The sequence below is a fragment of the Paroedura picta genome, chromosome 8 (assembly GCF_049243985.1).
Source record: "Paroedura picta isolate Pp20150507F chromosome 8, Ppicta_v3.0, whole genome shotgun sequence".
NCBI classification, from domain to species: domain Eukaryota; kingdom Metazoa; phylum Chordata; class Lepidosauria; order Squamata; family Gekkonidae; genus Paroedura; species Paroedura picta.
In genome coordinates this window covers 21,368,879-21,386,195 of record NC_135376.1, presented here as the reverse complement: position 1 = coordinate 21,386,195, position 17,317 = coordinate 21,368,879, and the positions used below count along the sequence as shown (strand labels likewise).

Here is a 17,317-nt window from a genome sequence, read left to right as displayed (position 1 = left end):
ACTTGAGCTTAACTTGCTTGGAATGTTTATTCATGGCATAAACAAGGTATAATACACAGAGGAAAGCTGCATCCTACATACATATCAAGAAGCCTGGTGGCTGCTCTTGGAGGTACTTAGAAGGCCTCTGGTGATGGTTTTCAAACTGTGATCAGATGGTGGGGGGATATCTTCACAGTTGCTCCCCAGTGAAATCATCAGCCATGCCAGACAATAGAAGACAGACTGTCAATCACAGCTATTGTTTATCCTGCCAGGAGCAATCTTCTCATAAGGGATAAGTTCTAATAAGCTTGCCCCTGTGCCCCACATGAGCTAATTGCACATCCTATGACATTAAACCTCTGCAATGTGCAGGAGGCTCCACAGAATATATTCTAGGTTTCTTAATACCAAGTAGAGACCGAGTGTTTGAAAGACACTTTACTTCCTAATCACTTTGCCCCATTCGGGAAGTTTTGTGGACTCATGGACTGCACTTCAGCTTCCCTAATGCAGTGGTTCTCAACGTCACTTTGGGGGTCAAATGACCCTTTCACAGGGGAAGGGCAAGAAGCTTAGCTGGGGTAGATCGAGACAGAGTGTTTGTCTGTCTGGAGCAGCAGAAAAGAGAGAGCTCAGCATGGTGGGACAAGAGACAGAGCTGAACTGAGAAACCCCAGGGAAAAAAACTAATTTATATACAATCATGAACAATGGATCTTCACACCATTGGTCAGTTTCGGTTTAATTTCTGTGAAAGAACACTTGCATGATTTTATGGTTGGGGGTCATCACAACGTGAAGAACTGGATTAAAGGGTCGCGGGCATTAGGAAGGCTGAGAACCACTGGGACAAATCCCCTCCACCTAAGTGATGTTTGAAATTGAAAAAGTGCCACAGTCGCAGTCCCAATTGGCCCCCATTTGATCACAGATTTTGTTCTGAGCATGGAACTCACACAGCACATCTGATCGTCATGACCCAGAGAGCGACCAACGAAAACAAAACTTGTAGTTCAGCCCTGGGAAAATTATTGATCTACGTTTATTTGGTGCTGTTTTGGGCAGATATAAAAGAGAGGGGAAAGCGGAATTTTTCCAAATATCTAGCGACAAAATATTGTATGCGTTTCTCTCAAAAGCAATGATCAATAATTGTGGTTCCTTTCCAATTACAAGCCGCTGTTTGAAGACTGCCAGTGAGGGAGAGCTCACCACCTCCTTAGACAGCAGATTGCACTGCTTAACTACTCTAACTGAATATTTTTCCTGATCTCTACAGAGGATCCTATCTTCTGCTACCAACAGGAAACTTTCCCTGCCCTCCTCCAAGTGACAACCTTTTAAATACTTAAAGAGAGCAATCACGTCCCTTCTCAGCCTCCTTTCTCCAGGGTGAACATTCCCAAGTCCCTCAGCCTTCCCTCATAGGGCTTGGTCTGTCTCCAGACAAATAACACAACCATTCTTTAAAGAAATAAGAAAATCAGCCTCATATCTTTTGCAGAGTCTGGCACAGTGAGAGCTCAGTGCGGATGTACATAACGGTCACATCTGCCTTCCCAGGGGGGCTTCAGTAGATGCCTGCAAGCCTGGAACACATTGCTAGCTGGCATAGTCCAGCTCTCTGGTTTTGGGCTCAGAGCACAAGGGGAATATTAGTTCCAACAACAACAAAAACTATTCAAAAAAATATTTTCAGGATTCAGTATCAAGCTGAGGACAGACCAATATTTCTACACAGTGCTTCTTGCAGGCCGCTGTGATGGCCCAATATTCTACTGTGAAATTTAAAAGCACTGCATTATCATCACTGCAATTGGGGGTAATTCTGCCTTGGTCCTACCAGTGTGCCCAAGCTAAAACAGTTGGGTTGAGCCTTTCTGTGTAGAAAGGAAGGGAGTGATTTTCACTGATTCCGCTCCCCGTCCCATGGCAGACCTCTAACACCCTACTATTCCTAGGAGTTCCTATATTCATACTATTCCTAGGAGTCCCTCATCCCCCAGGAGTAGCGTGGAGAGGGGGGGTGATGTTCTGCTGCAGTTAAGGGAAGGAGGAAGTCAGCTCTTCTGATGAAACCCCCCAGCAATGGACCCAAGCCAAGCCAGTAAACCACAGTAACATAAACCACAAGTATGGCTGAAGTTTTGCAATAAGTCATTTGGGGGGGGGGGCTGTGTAATCCAACCTGCTTTGTACCTTCTACTTGAAACTGTTTGTTTGTTAGGTTTCTAGGCCACCCCACATCCATTTAGGACTAATATAGATAGCAGTGCCTGCAAAAGAGAACTCAGAAGGCTTGGGAAGAGAGGAAGAATAAAGTTTTGTTTTGTTTTTGCAAGACAATCAGCTTAGGAGATAATATACACATACACTATGGCACATGTGTGTGCATGCACACAATATATATTCTATTCCATAACTGCTTTTATGATCATTTGTTGCTGTTCAACTGAGTGCCTAAACATCGAGGGGACATACACCACAGGCTGCATGTTGTCCATGCACAGTTCCCCACCCAAAACAGGACCCTTTAGAGATAATTTGGTGTAGTGGTTAGGAGTGCAGACTTCTAATCTGGCGAGCTGGGTTTGATTCCACGATCCCCCACATGCAGCCAGCTGGGTGACCCTGGGCCCGTCACAGCACTGATAAAGCTGTTCTGACAAAGCAGGAATATCAGGGCTCTCTCAGTCTCACCCACCTCATAGGTTGTCTGTTATGGGGAGAGGAAACGGAAGGCAAATCTAAGCCGCTTTGAGACTCCTTCGGGTAGAGAAAAGCGGCATATAAGAACCAACTCTTCTTCTTCTTCCTCTCCTTAAACTGCAAGGGATGTCACAGCTTAAAACAGGGCAGTAATGGGAAACTGAACTCCAAAGACATTTCTCCTCCTAGCCAATTTCTCTTTAAGTCATATCCACGATCCCTACTTACATTCTTCAGAAGGTGCACCAGTACCTAAGAGTTCTCAACAAAAAGACAGAGGAGACATAGAAGAAACAAAACAGGCCTTTCTTTGGTTGGGATATTTCTAGAAAAAAACAGCAGCTGAAGTATGGTTTAATTCTTGAACTGAAACACCAAAACGTGTTTACTGAAAGAGCAGCTAAGGACAGAAGGGAGATCTTTGTTTAGTGAACTAAAAACATTTCCTATGTTGCTCACAGTAGACAAGAGAGATCTGACCGTTATTTCCTCTAATATTCTCAACTTCATACCTTCAGCCTGGCGACTCCGTGCATTTCCAAGCTGATAAGAATTTCAATTATTTCATGCTAATTGTAATGCTAGCTTCAGAACAAAAAGGCGGGGGTAGAACCGGGTTTTTTTCAAGTCACTTCCAGATTAGCATCAAAATTAGCATGGAAGTGGGTATCTTCTGTGGAAAACAGGGAACCAAAAAGGAAATGAAAATGAATCCAAACAACTGCACCTCAGTGGAATTGTTCCAGTTAAAGATACTACTCACAACGATTACATAAGCACACACACACACATACATTCTGAAATCGCCCTTGGTCTTGGGCCACATATATTCATGGGTTGCAGTTCAGCTGCAGTACACAGCATCTTTGTCAAAGGAACAGGTTTGTTAATATTCCAGGGGCAGGGAGAAGAGCAATTCCACTGTTGCGCCCCAGTCAGAGTATCAGGCTAGGATCTGGGTAAAGGTAAAGGTAAAGGTATCCCCTGTGCAAGCACCGAGTCATGTCTGACCCTTGGGGTGACGCCCTCTAGCGTTTTCATGGCAGACTCAATACGGGGTGGTTTGCCAGTGCCTTCCCCAGTCATTACCATTTACCCCCCAGCAAGCTGGGTACTCATTTTACCGACCTCGGAAGGATGGAAGGCTGAGTCAACCTTGAGCCGGCTGCTGGGATTGAACTCCCAACCTCATGGGCAAAGCTTTCAGGCAGCTGCCTTACCACTCTGCGCCACAAGAGGCTCTTTGGATCTGGGTAATCCCGGTTCAAATCTCCACAGTGCTCTGAAGCACTTGAAAGCCCCTGGGCCAGCCACACGACTTATTCTACTTCAGAAGGATGCTGAGAATATGTGAGGAAAGAGGACTAGGCCAGGTGCCCTGCTCACACATTCTGTCATCAACTTGTCCTCCCTTGCGGTCATCAGCGTCCCCTGCCCCCAGCTCCTTCTCTAGGGCCAGTAGCATATTCACTACCACCGACTCAAGTACTTTCCCACCCAAGAAGATTCAGGACTGACTAAAGGAAATACTTTACAAAAATAGTGACTAAAATGTGGAATTCACTGCCAGAAGATGGAGTGATACTTACTGCAGTGATGGCCACAGGAATGAATAGCTCTAAAGGGGGATTGGACAGATTCATGGAGGAGAGGTCTATCGGTGGCTACTGGCCATAGTGATTGAGAGGAGCCTCCACATTCAGAGGCAAAAAGTATCTGATCCTTGGAGAGGCTGGTCTTTGCAACAAGATCAGCTGTCTGGTGGCTGATTGGGCCAAATCGGTTTGAATTTCCCAAATCGGCCAAACTCAAATTGATATACCAGGTCAGCTATTCAGTTTGAGTGTTACCGAATCAGGAAAACTGTAATTTTAAATTACCAAATTTTTGCCCAGTACACATCCATGGTTTCCAGGTGCTGAAACCATGTTGGTTGCTGATGCTGAGAAAACATGGAGTAAGTCAGCAAAAACCCAAGATTGTCCTTAGAAGCCCTGCCTTGTGGCTCTCTTGTTTTCACCCGCTGCCATAAGGGGGGGGGGGGGAGACTTCTATTCTTTTAAAACTGGAAATGGCTTTCTCCATCTAGCTACATGCCATAATTATGGCTCATAACCAAGTTGAACAGTCAACAGATTCACCTGTAAACTAGGGTATATTCTCAGCATGAGAACAGATCAGGCTCGGGGAAGTAAACTGCACACACACCTTGCGATTTCTGCAGCCCAAAGAGATCTGGAACCCCAATTCATAGATAATGTGGCGTTCAGGGTTCTCCCTCAAGTTTTCTCATCATTTCTTCCTCACTAGAAAATGACAGAAATAGGAGAACGAACTGCTGCAGATTTAAGCATAGGCAGTCAACGCCATTCTAGCATAATTTCTCACTGCCTATGAAAGGCTCAGACTGGAAAACATACTAGCCCATGAAAGAGTAATTGTAAAAGACGGTTCTCATTTCAGCAACAAGAGCTGAAGTATCATTTTGCAGCTTTCTGATTACTATTTTAAGTGCCACCAAATTGCAATGCTTTTGCATTCCACAATGTCTCCAGACACAGCAATCTAATTGTGTAACATTTTCTAGTGTTATAAGTGATGGGCCCAAAAACACCCACCTGATTTTATATCCTATACTGCCCCCTAGCGTAAAACTTCAGCAGCAGTAAAAGACTTGCAGAGATGGCACACTCTTCTCTGGGGAGAAAAAGAACTAATCCCCACTTCATTCAGTTTATTCCAGCTTTTGCATTCCACAATGTCTCCAGACACAGCAATCTAATTGTGTAACATTTTCTAGTGTTATAAGTGATGGGCCCAAAAACACCCACCTGATTTTATATCCTATACTGCCCCCTAGCGTAAAACTTCAGCAGCAGTAAAAGACTTGCAGAGATGGCACACTCTTCTCTGGGGAGAAAAAGAACTAATCCCCACTTCATTCAGTTTATTCCAGCCGCATTTAGAAAGAGCTCTTATTGTGTTTCTCACTCTACTGTATAAGTCGCACACAGGCCCTAATTAATGAAAGTTGATACCTGAAGAAGCACAAGTAGCTGTATTTTTGTGTAAGGGGTATACCTGAAAGCACAATGTATTTTTACAAAAAACATGAATGGTTCATACACAGCTGCTTATCTGATAGGTATGTTACTCAGGAAGCTAAAATATACCACAACTTCATATCAAGTTTACACTTGGCAGCCAACTCAGCTGTAATGCTGTGCAATCTGCCAAACAACCTCAATATAAAACTTTATCCATAGCAAGAAGCTGCCAGGTCTGACCACCATGAGCTCTACTCCCCCTAATCCTTCCTAGCAGGTCAGGCAGGTGCAGGTTTCATCCACCCTCCAAAATCCCAGGGGCATAGAATCATAGAATCATAGAGTTGGAAGGGTCCACACAGGCCATCTAGTCCAACCCCCTGCTCAATGCAGGATCAGCCCAAAGCATCCTAAAGCATCCAAGAAAAGTGTATATCCAACCTTTGCTTGAAGACTGCCAGCATCAGATGTTGTAGAAAGAAGACCAAACAGTTCTTCCCCACTTGTCAAGCACAAGATGGCACTTGAAATGTGGCACTGGCTGGACAAGGCCTCCCAAGGTAAAAAAAGGAAGCATGGGCCCTAGTGGTCCCCAGCCCTTTGCATACAAGGACAAACGGGACTTACCCCAGATGCGTTTGCCTTGGCGGGGAGAAAACCCACACCCACCCTCCCTTGAATGTTGAAATGTTAAAGATTATTAGAATGATTTTGAATTATTAAATCGGGTATGTTGGTTGATTATTGTAATATGGTATATATGAAAGGTTTTGTTTTATTTGTTGTTTAGTTTGTATTGTCACAACTGGTGGGAATGTGGCATGGGGAAAATCCCTTCGTGAGTGGGACAAGCTAAATCAGTGGTCCCCAACTCCTGGTCTGGGGACCGGGACCAGTCCGTGGATCAGTCGGTACCGGGCTGCGGCTCCTCCTCAGCTGCTGCCTTGGGGGCTGCCTTGCCACACTCTGCCACTGGCTCACCTTTGGTGCTCTCCAGCGGCCACTATGGCTGGGGCTCCCCCTCGGCGTGGCACTGCGCAGCTGCTGCTGGAAAGCAAGTGGAGCAGTGGCTCAGGCGGTGGTGGCGATGTCCCTGGGCAAAAGACTACCCCCCCGGACCTCAGTAAAATTGTCAAGTGTTGACCAGTCCCCGGTGATAAAAAGGTTGGGGACCACTGAGCTAAATGACAATGTTGAGGGAGATCTGGATTGATGCTCAAGTTGCCCACATGTTGACTCCTGCCTTGAAACTGGGGCTGGGCTTTGAAGAGACAGCATGAGGATATCAATACAAGACTTTCCACCTTGGTAATCCTCGCTGCATTTCTGTTAGAACTGTGCAAAGTGTAACAAATCGGCAAATTCAAGATTCACACCATCGAAACTGGTTGTCTGCAGGTAAAATAAGTACCCCCTGGGTTAGGAAGGCACTAAATGTGTAATTTCAGCTGCATTCACAGGAAGGAAGAAAAAAGAAAAGATAACACACAGCTTACCATGAAATACGCCATTGTCTACCAAGAAATGCCGGCAGTACTGCAGGCAGCTTCTCTTATCCAGGTTCCAGGAACTCATTGTTAGGAGACTTTCTTCTCAGGATCAAAGACAATTACCCTGCAAAATTAAGGAGGAGGTAATGTCAGTATTGTGAAGGTGGTCATTAAGTAGAAAAGAAGAAAAACCTAATGATATTATCCCCAATAAAGCGATTATTTTGTGCCCATCTTTCTACCTAAAGGAAAAAGATGTCCTGCTTAACTAGAAATCCTCCTGCAACTATTGTTTGTGCAATAGTCACCCCAGGGGGTCAACAATTAGCCCATTATCCAAGCACAAAGGGCCACTTCTATGCAATACAACCCCCACCCCCTAAATCGGCTTAGAGAGGGAAGGGGTCTGAGTCTCCTGTACGAATGCAAATGAAGAGTTCCTTAAAGCCTTGCAGACCCAAAGAGAGGTTCTCAGAAACAGGGAATCATGGAATTTTTTAAAATCTGGAGACTTAAAAAAAAATGACTCTGATCAAGCAACCTCAGTGCACAAGGGATCTGATTCAGGAAGCTCCAGCAGGTAGCCTGTAAGCTTACCAGCAGATCATGCAGCCCCCAAAAGATAAAGGAAATATAATGAAAAGATCTGTCCTAGACCTTTAGAATTTTTTTTCCTCTTGATCCACTTATTTATTTATAAGACTTCTTACCCACTACTCTTAGAGTTGACTCACAGAAGAATAAAACCCCGATACATAAAAGCCATAAAACCCAAATCCCCAACCTACTCTGGAGATGAGAAAAATAAAAAACCTTCTCCCATGACCGTCCCTCCCTCAACACCTCAGGGCCCCAAACCACAGTTGTTGAGAGGCCCCTGCGAGCTCCAGCCCCCTGGGCTCAATCAAAGACCTGGTGGAAGAGCTTCATTTTACTGGCCCTGCGGAACTAAGGAAGCTCCTGCAGTGTTCTTAGCTCTTCCAGGAGTTCATTCCACCAGGTCAGGGCCAGGACCAAAAAGGCCCTGGCCCTGGTCGAGGCCAAGCAAACCTCTCAAGGACCAGGAATCACCAATAGGTTAGTACCCACAGTGCGCAAGGGCCTGTGGGAAACATAAGGCGATAGGCAGTCCCTCGGATATATGGGGCCCAAACCGCAAAGGGCCTTAAAGGCTGATTTCCAGTGATTTCGTATAGTTAATGCTCTTTTTCTAGGACAGAACAAAACTTGGTAACATGCAAGGAGGAAGACAGCATGGGATATTTTGCATTATTCAGAGGTGATGGTAAAAAGGATCATCCAGTCACATCCCCCTATGGTGATCCTCAATGATTTTCCAAGGCAACAGAGGTAGGTTGTCATTGGCTGTTTTTGCATACCAGCCCTGGCCTTCCTTGGTGGTCCCCATCCAAGTGCTAACCAGAGCTGACATTGCTTGGCAGCTCAGACTCAACAAGATGGGGCCATCCAGGTCAAAGTTAGCATCTACTGGCAGGGGCTAATGGGAATTGTAGTCCATGAACATCTGGAGGGCCACAGGTTGACTACACCTGCCGTAGAGCATCTTCCAGAGTGGCCATTTTCTCCAGGTGATCTGATCTCTGTCATTTGGAGATCAGCTGTAATCCCAGAAAATCTCCACTACCACCTGGAGGCTAGGATCCCTATGTGTGTATCATAAATGTTGACCACAGAGTGACCTGTTTTACATGTAGTTGTTGGGCTCCCAGTATATGTGACTATAAAAAAAAGTCGCCAAATATTTCTTCATGGAGAGCAGCTGCAAGATCAAGCCCCATCAACAGGTCTTTGCAATATACAAACCCTGTCTTTGCTTGCACCCTATCAAGCACAGTGATGGAGTTTTGTTGTTGTTAACAATTCAGGTGGGTAGCCAAATTGGGCTGAAGCAGCAGAACAAATGATAAAAAACTAAGCTTGTTTTTTCCTGTTTGATCCTTGAATCTGCTAAACATCCCCATCATGTTGTATGCTAATTTACTGCTCACCCTCAACCTATATGTAAAGGTAAAGGTGTCCCCTGTGCAAGCACCGGGTCATGTCTGACCCTTGGGGTGACGCCCTCTAGCGTTTTCATGGCAGACTCAATACGGGGTGGTGTGCCAGTGCCTTCCCCAGTCATTACCGTTTACCCCCCAGCAAGCTGGGTACTCATTTTACCAACCTCGGAAGGATGGAAGGCTGAGTCAACCTTGAGCCGGCTGCTGGGATCGAACTCCCAGCCTCATGGGCAGACAGCTTCAGACAGTATTTCTGCTGCCTTATCACCCTGCGCCACAAGAGGCTCATCAACCTATATGTATGGATTGGTGATTTCCATTTCATTGCATCTGAAAAATGTGCACACAAAAACTTATACCTTGAATTAAAAAATTGTTGGTCTTAAAGGTGCCACTGAACTAAAGCTTTGTTTTTGTTAACAATGTTAGCTAAAATGAATGTATCTAATAAGAAAATTCACAAAGCCACAAAGCGAGAGATCTGTATGAAGTTGCAAATTCAAGAGCCAATAATGAACAAGCCAAAGCTCCTTAAAAAAACAATTAGCCCTTCAATGCATCCAATGGTTTCTTCTATTGTGTGGCAACCAAGTAAAACAACAATGCAAGCAATTGTGACTTATTTTCAGGGACTAGCATATAACTCATTAAATAAGCTGATCATTAGATTTCTCTCCACAAGGCACCTTTTGTTCACATTGTGTCATTCAATTCGCTTTCGAAGACTTTTTCCTCATTAAAATAAGGCTTTGTGAAAATCTATTGCATTGTAATCAGGAACTTGTTAGGGAAGATAATCTTAAGGCCAAGTTGAAAATATATACATTTCAGGGGATTCAGGTATCTATCAAAAAGAGTTTTGTCAATAAACTATTAAAAGGACAACCTATCTTCCCAAAGGAATATTCTTAAAGACAAAAAGTGGATTGTGAATTCTTTTTAAAAAATCAAGAACAATCAGCAAAAAAGCCCTAATGTTTTCAGTCACACATTATTTTAACACTGGTTTTGATACAGCCAGCTTTTCCATTCTATCTTTCTACTATAGCACTTAATTCCACATGGCTTTTGTCCATGCAGGCCCCGTGATCTCCAGCACAACCTTTTTTGGTGAAAAAAGGAGACCTCTACTCCCTTTTTCACCAGCAGAAAAGCTGGCAAGATCCAACCCTAGATGTTAACAAAACCCTGAAGAAATCCCAAAATAAAGACATCCCCTACAGAGGAAATAATAAAGATAAATTACAGTGGTTGCAAGTTTTCCAGGCTGTGTGGCCATAGTCTGGCATGGAGTGTTTCCCACCTTGCCATATCTTACCACTGAAGATGCCAGCCACTGGCAATAGGTCAAGGACTAATACTACCGGAACATGGCCACCCAGCCCAGAAAACCCAGAACAACCAGTTGAAAGCCTTCAACAAAGTAAACTTCACTAATTTTCTGAAGTGCCTATCTAGGGAGATAAGAAGGGCAACTGCCTCTCAATATCCATGTGATTAGTCCTGCTCCAGAGACCAGAGCCCATTCTGTACACACAGGATAATGCACTTTCAATGTGCTTTGGCAGCTGGATTTTCCTGTGCAGACAGGAAAATTTACTTCTAAAGTGCATTGAAAGTGCATTATCTATTGTGGGCAGACTAGGCCCAGGTCCTATGTATAATAACAGTTTCTCATTCATATGTCTCACAGAAGCTAAAAGCTCATTCCCACATAAACTACATGCCTAGGCCATTAGTTATGGACACCTTGCTTGATGTATAATATTATGTCTTTAATTGCATTTCTGTTCAGCCTCTTCTCCAAAGAGTCCAAGAGAACACAACAACTTTCTGAAGTTCAACGGAGTGAGGGAGATTGGGCCAAAGTTTCAAAACTGTGCTTCATCAGTTGGGGACAATTTAAACCTCAGGGAGCTCGACCCTAACTTTACACAGGGATCACTCCAACACACTGGGGCTGCATTCACACATTACTATGCTAAGTATAGGTAGCTTGAAGTACATTGTGTTGAAGAAACCGGCTAGAGCAACAGATGACTAAAACCAGCCACTGGGCACTCAGAAATTCTGGGCTGCCACCAGCAAGAGCAGACTACAGAAGCAACAAGAGGATGTTATTATTTTGTAATTGTGGCTTTGGTCTTGCCACTCTACAGCATGATTGCACCCAGGGTGTGCTGCAGTCAAATGGTTTCCTTGTATTATATTATCCATGCATATATTTTTAAACCTGATCTGGAACTCCACCAGCAGCCAATGCAAGCTGTTGGAGGGCAGGTCGTGTATGTGTCCTCCACAAGGTCCTCAAGAGCGAATGCTGGCAGGAGCTCATGGGAATTGTAGCCCATGAACATCTGGAGGACCACACGTTGACTACCCCTGCTCTTGAGGACCCAAGAGGCCATGTTCTGCACCAGCTACAATTTCCGAGTCAGGACCAAGGGTAGCTCCACTCTGGAGGTGACTTGCATGGATAACTGTAACTAGGATTTCTGGGGTCAGGTACGGCACTAACAGCTACACGACACAGCTGATAAACTGTACTGCTATAATGAATATATTATTATTATTATTATCATCATCATCATTTCATTTATTACCCGCCTCCCCCCGAAGTCTCAAGGCAGATTACATCACTCCATAAAAACCCCAAAATACAATCCGATAAAACAATATAAGAAAAACCAGTACGCATAAAAATACCCTTCCTCATAAAACCAAGATGAAATGGTGAAAAACTGCTAGACAAAACCCCGAATCTTCACCAACTAGACGGGACAGTGCAGAGGATGCTGATTGACTTTGCTACCACCACTTCTCTTGGGGGCCCTGCTCTCTAGAGCAGGGGTAGTCATCCTGTGCTCCTCCAGATGTTCATGGACTACAATTCCCATGAGCCCATGCCAGCATTCTCTGGCAGGGGCTCATGGGAACTGTAGTCCATTGACATCTGGAGGGCCGCAGTTTGACTACCCCTGCTCTAGAGCAAACAACCCTAAATATCTTCAAGATTAAATTGAGGGGACATACTTTGCCTTTGAAACTTGCTGGAAATCTTTAGGCACAGTTCAGACTCTAAAATGTCCCTGCAAGAAATTACAACCAAATAAGACATCACATTTCTAAGTCTTCTTAGGTGCTTTCCCCTCATAATGATTTGCATTCACATTTGTTGAAATTTTTTGTTAAATTCCATCCAGGAAGAGAAGAAGGGAAACTGTCTTCCCTTACCTGTGTGACTATTCCTCATATGAATTATCATCTGAATCAACCCTTACTATTCTTACTCCCTAGAAGGCAAGCAAGCTGAGTGCTTAATCTAGGCAAAATTACTGTCTATTCAGTGGTGATTTCTATAGAAGCCTCTTCAAGATCAGACACAATGTAAGCTGCAAGAAGTGCTTCAGTCAGGTTATGCATGCATTCAATTGTGCTAAACTTTAAATACGCCCATTAGAATAACTGACACCTTTTGATAGCCTTGCCAGGCAATAAGAATAAAATGTACTACAAATGAACTCCAAGAGACATGCATCATCTCTACAGTAAGAGAGTTATGTGGCAATCCCTACACAGTATTCAAACACTGCAAGGTACTCACTAGGAGCCAGTATCAGGAGTGCTGGCCTAGGATTTAGATCAGGGATAGTCAACCTGTGGTCCTCCAGATGTCCATGGACTACAATTCCCATGAGCCCCCACCAGTGTTTGCTGGCAGGGGCTCATGGGAATTGTAGTCCATGAACATCTGGAGGACCACAGGTTGACTCTCCCTGATTTAGATGACCCAAGTTCAAATCCTCAGTCAGCCACGTGGGGGGGGTGTCCTCTTGCCTGGGGTCCTCAAGTGGATAGCCTTGTTGGTCTGAAGTAGCAGAACAAATTTAGTGTCCAGTGGCACCTTTAAGACCAACTACGTTTTGGGTCCTTACCTGAGCTTTTTAGCAAAATAAATCACAAAGGGACATTATATGGTGGGGACATTATATGCTTGTTTTACTGCATCTGCATTTTTTATCTCATGTATTTTTCTATCTTGTGTAAAATGAAAATAAAAAATATGTTATATAAAAAAGACCAACTAAGTTTTATTCAAGGCACTAGCAGAAAAGCCTGTTGTATACCTGAATACAACAGGCGGAAGGCCAGCCCCCCACCCCACCCCCACCCTGGGCAGGCCAGCCAAGGAGAAACCTCGGTGGGCATTTAGGGGCAGGTGGGAAGTGCTGCCGGGCAGGTCACTCCTTTGCCCGCCACCTTAGCAGCGCTGCTCCAGCAGCTCTACCATGGCCTGGCAAGGTGGTGGCTAGAGCTGCTCTGGGCAGCGGTTCCCCACCACCACCTGTCCACAGTCCCAGGCCCTCCGCCCTCCCTTCCAGCTCCTGCTAAAACTTCTTCCAAATGGAAGAAGATGGGGGAGGATGCAACCAGGGAAGAAACATTCTTCCTGATTGGCCATTCATTGGATGGACAGCCAATCAGGAATGGGACAGCCAAGTGGATTGGTGGTTAAGCAGTGAGTCCCAGCTCCTCCCAGCACCCCTTATCGGCTTTATTAATGAGCTTTCGTGTGATGCTCTAGGTACAGTTGAAGGTACCTCAGAAGAACCCAGGTGCCAGGGAATGCCCATCTGTACACAGCCCGTGGCGCCGCGGGCACCACGGACTGAATAAAAGAGTAAGGGGTAGTGGGGAGGAGTTAGGGCGAGACCGGTCCGGGATAAAAACTCGAAGGGGCCAATCAGGAGCCGCGAAGCGGCTCCTGATTGGCCCCTCCAAGTGTCCATCCCGCCCGAAGCAGGCAATGGGGAGCCGCGCAAAGCGCGGCTCCCCATTGCCTGCTTCACCCGCACAGCCACAGGTGAGCGGTTGGCCGCGCCGCCTTCTCCCGGCCGGCGGAGCAGCCTCGCGGCGTCATAGACTCCGCGAGGCCGCTCCACCGGCTGGGAGAAGGCTTCGGAGAGCCTCGGGGGCAGGTGGGCCTGGGCGGGTGGGCCTGGCCGCCTTCACTCAGCCGGCGGAGCGGCTTCGCGGAGTCTACGACGCCGCGAGGCCGCTCCGCCGGCCGAGAGAAGACTTGGAAGAGCCTTGGGGGCCGGATGGGCCTGGGCGGGTGGCCCTGCGTCAAACCGCTGCCTTCGCCTTCGCCTCTGCCGCCGCTCAAGCCGCCGCCGCCGCCTCCGCCATCAAGCCGCCTCCGCAGCCGCTCAAGCCTCTCTGCAGAAAATGGCCGCCAGCAAAAGGACACCGCAACGAGTAAGCGATCTTTTACTCTTCCGCAGCCTCCTAGCCGCCCATTGTATTTAGGATACAATGGGCTTTTTTACTAGTCAATTAATAATTCAATTAATACCCATTCCATCATAAGAATATACTTAGCCTGGAGCTTTCCAGCATGTTGCGATTGGCTCCAACACTCCAGGAGACCCTTTTTTGTGATTATGCCATACGGCAGTGGTCCCCAACCTTTTTATCATCGGGGACCACTCAACGCCTTTTACTGAGGCCCGGTGGGGGGGGGTAGTTTACTCCTCTACTCTCAACCACTGCCCTAACGCTCTCTGATCGCTATGGTAATGTTTAAACATCCCTTCAAAATAAGATACAGACACGCCACAACAATGAACATAAGGAACATTTTACTTTCATGGAAATTTTAACTCATGACAATGACAAATCAATGGGAACCCTGAGCTTGTTTCTCTGCAACGAGATAGTCCCATCTGGGAGCGATGGGAGACAATGACACCCGAAGTGTGTTGTAAAGGGCTGGGGGGGGGGAGAAGGCGTCCTTCGGGGCCCACCTCCAATTAATCGAAGGACCACATGTGGTCCGCTGCCCACAGGTTGGGGATCGCTACCGTACGGCACACATCACATTTTTAAAATTCAGAAAGGGCCCATTGACTCAACAAGGCTGATCTACATGCTTAGGTAAGACACACAGCTTGCAAGTAGCTGACAGATTTATTTATTCGTTTGCTTTAGGTTCAGACCTGCATAGGTATAAAGCATGCAACGAGACCTCTTTTTATTCAGCAACTTTGATTTGTCTAAGAGCATGGAAGCTTTTCAGACACGCATTTGCACATTAAGACCAACAGAACAAAAGGTACAGGACAAAAGGTACTGTTTTTCATCTCTCTCATTCCCCAGGAACCAATGTGCCATTAAATGACTACTAAGCTATTATGTTTGATGTAAAAGGTAGGCAGTGATCCCGCTGAGAGTGACAGGCTCATTAGACCACTGGACTGTTTCAGGGAACCGTCCATTTTTAGAAATGCTTGGCTGCAATACATACATAATCCCAAAGATGCTGTAAGCATAGACTGGGCAGGGAGGGAAATGGTCTCCCAGGAGACTCCTAATAATACTCCCCCATCTCATCTGCTCACCAAGGGTCAGAAGAGAGTTTAGCTTCATTAAAATAAGAGGTTTGCTGAATGAGGAGGTAACTGATCTCATCTTCCCCTAACTCTTCCGCCCGCCCACCCCCCACACCTTTTGTTTCAATCCTACCAGTCCAATCTATTGCCTGCCCAGCAGGGGAACCCACTGATTGGCACAGATGGCTGTTTATGGCTCCTTTCCCCTCCACCACAACTGCTTAAAGCCCAAACCCGTCTAGCCCTGCTAGACAGCACACCACATACACCCCATCCATAATGGTGTACTTTTGGCAAAGAGTTTGCTAAATGCTTTCCGTTAAGCACAGACTGCTAGTCACCAAATAAGTAATCCAGGGGTCTCAAAAAATTTTGAGCCTGAAGGCACCCTGGGAATTCTGGCATAGATTGGTGGACACAACCACAAAATGGCCATTTTCAAACTGTCTTTGCATTCCAGTTTAGTAACTGGCTGCTAGTGGAATTTATTTATTTGTTTATACAAATATGCTGGTGTCAGATCACAAGGTGTGGTTGAGCAACTTTTGAGGGAAACTGCATTCCCTCAAAAAAGTTGAGCACCTGAGCACATGTAAACGTCCATTGAGCATTTTTGAGTTAGGACGAAGAGTTGGTTCTTATACCTTCCAAGTTGTTTCAACAATTATTTCATTAATAACCGAGTGCCAAAGAGAGACTCTTAGCCTGTCACAGGATGGGAGCAGAGAGCATTTTAGTAGAGGAAGAGGAGGAAGAAGAGTTGGTTCTTATATGCCACTTTTCTCTACATGAAGGGAGTCTCAAAGTGGCTTGCAATCGCCTTCCCTTTCCTCCCCCCACAACAGACACCCTGTGAGGGAGGTGAGCCTGAGAGAGCCCTGATTTCTGCTCAGTCAGGACAGCTTTATCAGTGCCATGGCAAGACCAAGGTCACCCCACTGGCTGCCTGTGGGGGAGTGCAGAATTGAACCCGGCATGCCAGATTAGAAGTCCGCACTCCTAACCTCACCAAGCTGGCTAAAATGCTTAGAAAAACATGAGCTGCTTTGGCTTAAGAATGAGGATGGTTGCCCATCTCCAATATCGACCCTTCAATTATTCCAGCGGTAATATATACCAAGGCTGGTTCTGAAGAACTCAAGCAGTACATAACTGGTACATTGATGATGTTCTAAACCAAGTCCCTGCATGGAACTCAAAGACAGCAGAAGCTTCTTCTGTAGGCACAGAGAAAAAAACCTGAATCTCATACTGTTTACCCAAAATGTAAGGTAGAAGGTGAAGAAAGAGGGGGACTTGTAATTGAGTATGTTTGCACAGGTAGCAGAATGAGATAGATACAAGATATTAGGAGAACAGAACATAATGGACTGCACCACTTTAGACTGCAGGTAAGGACATATTTGAACAGCCATATGCATTAAAAGAGCCTCTTGTGGCGCAGAGTGATAAGGCAGCCGTCTGAAAGCTTTGCCCATGAGGCTGGGAGTTCAATCCCAGCAGCCGGCTCAAGGTCGACTCAGCCTTCCATCCTTCCGAGGTCGGTAAAATGAGTACCCAGCTTGCTGGGGGGTAAACGGTAATGACTGGAGAAGGGAATGGCAAAATGGTATTGAGTCTGCCAAGAAAACGCTAGAGGGCGTCACCCCAAGGGTCAGACATGACTTGGTGCT

At 45.8% G+C, this 17,317-nt stretch overlaps 1 protein-coding gene across 3 annotated transcripts in view; it reads right to left on the bottom strand.

Annotated features, from left to right (window-relative positions):
* PLCH1 (phospholipase C eta 1) overlaps window positions 1-17,317 on the bottom strand; it is a 153,876-nt gene that overhangs the window by 124,737 nt on the left and 11,822 nt on the right. For all 3 annotated transcript variants that reach the window (XM_077348630.1, XM_077348632.1, XM_077348626.1), the window contains exon 2: window positions 7,238-7,355. In XM_077348630.1, the coding sequence (XP_077204745.1) occupies window positions 7,238-7,316 (79 nt within the window). In that variant the 5' untranslated portion in view covers window positions 7,317-7,355. The remainder of the gene's footprint in view (window positions 1-7,237; window positions 7,356-17,317) is intronic.